The following is a 6139-nucleotide window of genomic DNA, read 5'->3' on the forward strand; positions in this document are numbered from 1 at the left end:
TGTTTGCAAACTCCTGCTGGTGTCCAGTTTTGAAGTGCAGTGATTTTGAAAACATCACATCATAACTATTGGCTTGTTGTTTCAATTGAAAACAATATTTTTTTTATTCGTTACACTCTACTAATCTGCCAATGTTTTGTTTTTCCTGCAGCAAAAATTACATATACGATTTTATTGCCAACACCGTGAGTTGCCCTGTTGAAAAAACACTTTGGCTTACAGATTTAATTAGCTAATGCAGAGTATCATGTACCGTTCTTGCAACGGCTTTCGTTGGCTGCTGAACAAAACAATGATAGGCCTACTTGTGATTTTAAAAATGCTGGTGTTTGTTTTAACAAAATACAGGGTGAGGTTACGTAAAAACCATGATTTAAGAAGTGTGCTTTTTAGTCGTCTCACTTGTAGTCTCTCTAAACCGTTATCTGAATTGAAGTGTTTGTTCGTTTATCCCCGCCTTCCTCGTCCGATTTCCTGACGTTTATTGTTCATTAAAAATACCGAAAAGGGCCAATAATTATTTACACCCAACAAAATAATATTCTGTCATATGCTTGCAGGATTTATCTGTTTTGTCAACATCCGTGGGTTGCACCAGATGACGAGTTCTGGTTGAGAGAATCTCTTGAAGTTTGAACAAGTGCACTCTTGAACCTGACCAAACAAGGCTTTCGACCGCTTTTCTGCAGCCATCTGGCGATCTAATACTGTACTTGGACTGGATATAAAATTGAAATTCCGGTAGACTATGACCGAGCACGTAGAGCAGAAACCACGGCGGAAAACGTCCGTGTATACGCGACCAAACCAGGCGGACCTCGTCCACCACACGGGGGTGGATCAGCACGGGGAGGGCGGGGCTAGCCACCAGCTGGAGGGGAGGTCACGGAAGGTGTCTTTCGGTAGCACGGGGAGACCACGAAACATCTCTGTAGGAAGCTCCGAGGGAGCCGATCTCATCATGCGCAACCGTAAGCACAGCGTAGGCGACCCCGACAGATCACGCAAGATCTCCACGTCACGCCGCACGCTCAGCGTGGAGGAACGCGGCTGGGGCACCGACAGCGGCAGCATCACTGCCCGCGGCGCCTCGGCGTCTCTCCCCAAGCCCAACACCTACCGGATGAACCCCGAGCGACCGTTTCGGGAGAAGGCCGTCCGTGAAGTCATCGAGAACGTCTTGGAGGACATGGACGACGTGCGGTACGAGAGCCCCAGCATAATGGCCGCCAAAGCCCGGAGCATCAGCGACACCGTGAAACAGCGAGTCAAGCTGATCGGTTTTGACCGGTACAAGCTGGTCTGCGTGGCCTGCTTGGGCCAGAAGAAGGGACAAGAGGTGCAGGACGTGGGCCGCTGCCTCTGGGATGCCACCAAAGACGGCTTCGTGTCGGTGGCCTATGAGAATGCAACCCTCTTCGTTGTAGTCAGTGTGTACGCTGTTTATCAAGAGTAGAATTTATAAAACACTTTAGCCGCAAAAAATAATAATTGGACAATGACATCATTATACGCACAACGCGACTGTTTAAGTCATTTTTCTTACATGAAAATACATCTTTTACATCTTGTTTGGCATAACACCTACCTACTTTGTTTAGACGTACAGTATGCCGCTGCGCATTGTTGTGAATTAATGTATAAATTCACTGTTGAACTTGTGATCTGTATGTAATCAGCTCCACCCCGAAAAGGGGGGGGGGGGGGCAAGGATTGTACATGCATTAATCATGGCTATTCCTTCTCCATGAATAACCTGTCACCAGCGCTTTTTTGCAGTGGGCACCAGTGAAGAGAAACGCCTGTAGCGCCACCAAGAGCCTACAGTACAATGACAAATTCAAACTCACGCCATCCCCTCCTATTTTTTTTTCTGGTACACTTTGGGAAGCAATTGAACGAGAGAAGGAATATCAATATGCAAGGTAGACCTGAAGTAAATATTAAGATTTTCCTGAGGTCCGATAAGTACGGAGCTTTTAAAGGGACATAGATGAAAAAAAAATTGAAAACATCTTCGTTAGAAAGAAAAAAATCTGCGTTCGAACGAAAAAAATCTGCGTTCGAACGATAAAAATCTGCGTTCGAACGAAAAAAATCTTCGTTCGAACGAAAAAAATCTGCGTTCGAACGAAAAAAATCTGCGTTCGAACGAAAAAGCTGTTTGCTGTTTGCTGTAAGCTGTTTGCCCTCCCTGTGCTGCCCCACCACTTATGTGGGTGATTTTTGTGGGTCAAAACATTCTTTGCCCTGAAAACTGTTGTACCAAACATGTAAAACGTATCAATCATGATGTGACTCATATCATGCTCTTGTAAGTGCAACAGTTTCTCCACATTTAACTGGTTATCCATGGGCCACCAAAAAACATGTCGGGCTAGCCATGGCTATCAGAATAGCCCGACATGTTTGTCGATTGCTATGAGTATGAGTAGGAATCAGCTAATTAGTGAATCCCGTATCTGAAAGTGAGGAAGCAGAAAGTACATGTACATGTACAAGTGTTAGACTAGTAAAGTAGGCTTATTGAAAGCCAGAAATGATCAAACAATATATACATGTCAGTTACTTCTAAAGTTTGGAACTATTACAAGGATTAGGAATGAAAATTTATACTGTAAAGGATTTGTGGATAGACAAATTTCTGAAAATCACAATGACGACCAGTTATATTTTTTACCTGAAAACTTTGAAAGATAATTATATATATAGCCTTTTTAAATTATTTTTTTAAAACTTGCCTCACTTTATAAAAAGAAGCCAAAAAGGCAAATTACTTTTAAAAATGTCTCATAAGTGTGTTGCCTCAGCATAGCATAATGGGTGGGACTGATGGGGTGGGGGGGGGGGGGTTGGTTGTGTTGTAGCTAGTATTGTAACAGGATAGGGACTCTTAAAAAAAGAAGGACAATTAGCTAGATCTTCATTGCAATGGTCAAACTTCATGACCAACTAACAGCAAGCCCTAGTAAGACCGTTTGAAAGCTCATAGACTGCTTTAAGACCAGTTATTGAAATTCCTGTACTTGGGCCACGGACCTACATTGGGCACATATGTCATGCATGTTGGACCTGAAAAAACATGACCAAATCACCCACATAAGTGGTGGGGCAGCACAGGGAGGGCAAACAGCTTACAGCAAACAGCAAACAGCTTTTTCGTTCGAACGCAGATTTTTTCGTTCTAACGAAGATTTTTTTCGTTCGAACGCATATTTTTTTCGTTCGAACGCAGATTTTTTTCGTTCGAACGAAGATTTTTTTCGTTCGAACGAAGATTGTTTTCGTTCGAACGCAGATTTTTTTCGTTCGAACGCAGATTTTTTTCTTTCTAACGAAGATGTTTTCAATTTTTTTTTTTAACTATGTCCCTTTAAAAGCTCCGTAGATAAGAGAACAAGTGATACCCTTTATAAGGAACAATTTTGTTTGCGCATGGTTTGGCGCTTATTTTACGCATTGATTTGCTATAGAGTTTATCATTGGTCACAAACACACCGACCCATACATAGCGCTCAGTAAATTTAGAGTACGTTTATATGTAGTGTAAATTGCTTACTATTAATAAAATAGCTAATAAAATAAAATAATTGTGCTTTATCAATCTGCTGTGTACATTGTAATTATCGCTACCCATTCCCATCCCGCCCGCTGCGAATTATTTTTTCCCCCAAACATCGTTCGGATGGATGATGAGCGCCCTCTACGATACTTTTATTAACTGCGCAATAGTCGTAGCCTTGTTGCCATTTTGTGATTGGACAATGAACGACGTTCATTTGATGGTGTCTTCGTATCTCCAGTGCAAGTAGCTGCATGCAAGTGCGGTCGCAAGTAGTGCTGCTTACGCACCTGGGATCCGTCCGCACTCAGTATACAATACCAATACTTTCAGAATCATTTTAGTGACGGTCTGTTTTCATAAATGAACATCATGTAAAGAAAATAAATTTCCAATTTTCCAAATGATCTATGATTACATCGTGAGATCGTTTAGACACACCCCCATAAATCCATGAAAGTGAATACGGAATTGGAGTGTTTTTAAGTAATTCTTCCGGTCGCATTATCAGTCCTAGCTTTTTAGATATTAGGGAGGTATTTTTTTTCTAAATTAAAACAATGATTGAAGAAAAAAGCAGGGATCAATTTAATACGCATAATATGTACACACAATTAATAAATTTACATTCATAAAATAATTTTTCAAAGAAAGCATGAATATAGATGAATAATATAAGTTTCTTTTTAAAGAGAGAAGTAATTCTTCCATTCCCAAAGTTTATGCACAAAATTAATGTCCAACGAATCATTGCAGATAGCTTGCAATGTTCATTTAAATATCGAGATATATACACAGTAGGGTTTTGTGAAATGATTTTTCTTTTCCCCCTTTCTGTATCATTAGGCCTATGTGAACGAAATGTGTCACAAAAAAACCTGCAGAATCTGGCCTTGTACGATGAACATGTACATGCGGCGCCCGTACGTGTACATGGTACCGTACGTACTTGCGTACATGTACTTCAACGTCGTTAATTGACCAATCACAAAATGGCAACAAGGCTACGACTATTGCGCAGTCTTTTATTATACGTACGCCATTGTATTTTTCACTAAAGGGGCAAATCTGCGTTGGCCCTATAGCCAGATATCTTTCTTAAGACATACCCGTGTGCCAAATGCTTTGTTGTATCATCAAATTTAGGCACAATTCCCCCCAAAAAATGTTTAACCTATCTGCCCCGCTATAAGGTCTCAGTCCCACAACGCACACAATTCTACTCAACGGATTCCCCATGGGCCCGATAAAGTCCGTTCGTTGATGTTATGGAGTAATCATATACGACTGCACTGCCCAGCTCAAAAGTGACAGTCTGTCAGTTTAGTGAGTCAGTCAGCAAGAAAGGTACAAAGAGAACCAGACAAAAAATCATGTACGCAAGAAAGTAATAGGGATCGCACAATCTGCCAACAAAATAACATTCCCAGATTTTTAAAGGTGAATTTTCGATTGTTTTAATTACAGAAAAAAAATGGGGCTTAAATTACAATAACCTCTTAATTTAAAACTTGCAGTCTCCTTATTTTTCTTCTTTGGCCAAACGCTTAACATTTTTTTCCGCTCCATACTATCTTAAATTTACGATCACTTGAAAACGCTCCCGTGTAATTAAGCAAGATGTTTTTTTTAGCAAGATAACAATTCTACTCAATCTTTGTAATTACAGTGATGGTTTGATAGATTCCAACATTTAAAAAGGAAATCATAAAAAAGAAATGCATTTACTGTTAATTTCAAGATTACATTTTATTTTGAGATGATTTCCCACCGTGTGGTGACCCAAGTGAACAGTGAGACCGATTTTATACAAACTCTTGTAGGGTGAACAGGTAACAGGTATATGCACAGAATGGCTTAGACCACGCAGGTGTAAACTGAATGGAAAGGATTATGAGACACCAGGGCGAGATTTGCATGTCAATACAATCATCACTAAAATATTTCGTTCCTCAAACAATCACTTAGTGATTTGGCAAATTGGCACTGAGCGACAAATTACGATAATCCAAAAACGTTTTGTCCTGTGGGCCAAACCAATAATAATTATGCACTGTAAAAAAATAACTACATGTAGTCAGATTTGACTAGAAAAGAGTCCAGCTTACACCCAGCTGACTACAGCTAGGGTCAGCTGGCTGCAAGATTGACTCTTTTGTAGTCAAATTTAACTAGAGCGTTTGCAGGGTTACGGAGATGATCAAACAAGACAGGGCAAGCTCAGTATAGCTGGGGAAAGAATGTTGCAACCTGACGCAATTTTTTCTTCTTCATATATCATCTCAATGAAGGTACGTTATTGCAAAAATAACGATGACATGAATCTTGGACTGAGAAATATTTCCAATTTTGTTAGCAAATACTTAGAAAGTGTTCTGGACTCTCCATAGACTTTGTACACAACCGCTGAAGTGGCGTCAGGTTGCACATCGAAGGAGAGGTTGTTACAACTGATAATTTAGTAACTAACTGATAATGTATCACTAACCGATAATGTCACACAAATTGACCGATAATGTCACACAAATTGACCGATATTGTATCACTGACCGATAATGTAACAAAAATGGTGGTGTA

The 6139-nt window shown here is 40.3% G+C and overlaps 1 protein-coding gene across 1 annotated transcript; it reads left to right on the forward strand.

The window, feature by feature from the left end:
* Positions 1-564: 564 nt before the first annotated feature.
* Positions 565-1584, forward strand: LOC119723167 (tctex1 domain-containing protein 1-like). The gene has a single exon (XM_038193730.1). It carries the CDS (start codon positions 749-751, stop codon positions 1454-1456), a length of 708 nt encoding a protein of 235 aa, XP_038049658.1. The 5' UTR covers positions 565-748; the 3' UTR covers positions 1457-1584.
* Positions 1585-6139: the final 4555 nt, after the last annotated feature.

The sequence above is a fragment of the Patiria miniata genome, unplaced genomic scaffold (assembly GCF_015706575.1).
Source record: "Patiria miniata isolate m_02_andy unplaced genomic scaffold, ASM1570657v1 HiC_scaffold_16, whole genome shotgun sequence".
NCBI classification, from domain to species: Eukaryota; Metazoa; Echinodermata; class Asteroidea; order Valvatida; family Asterinidae; genus Patiria; species Patiria miniata.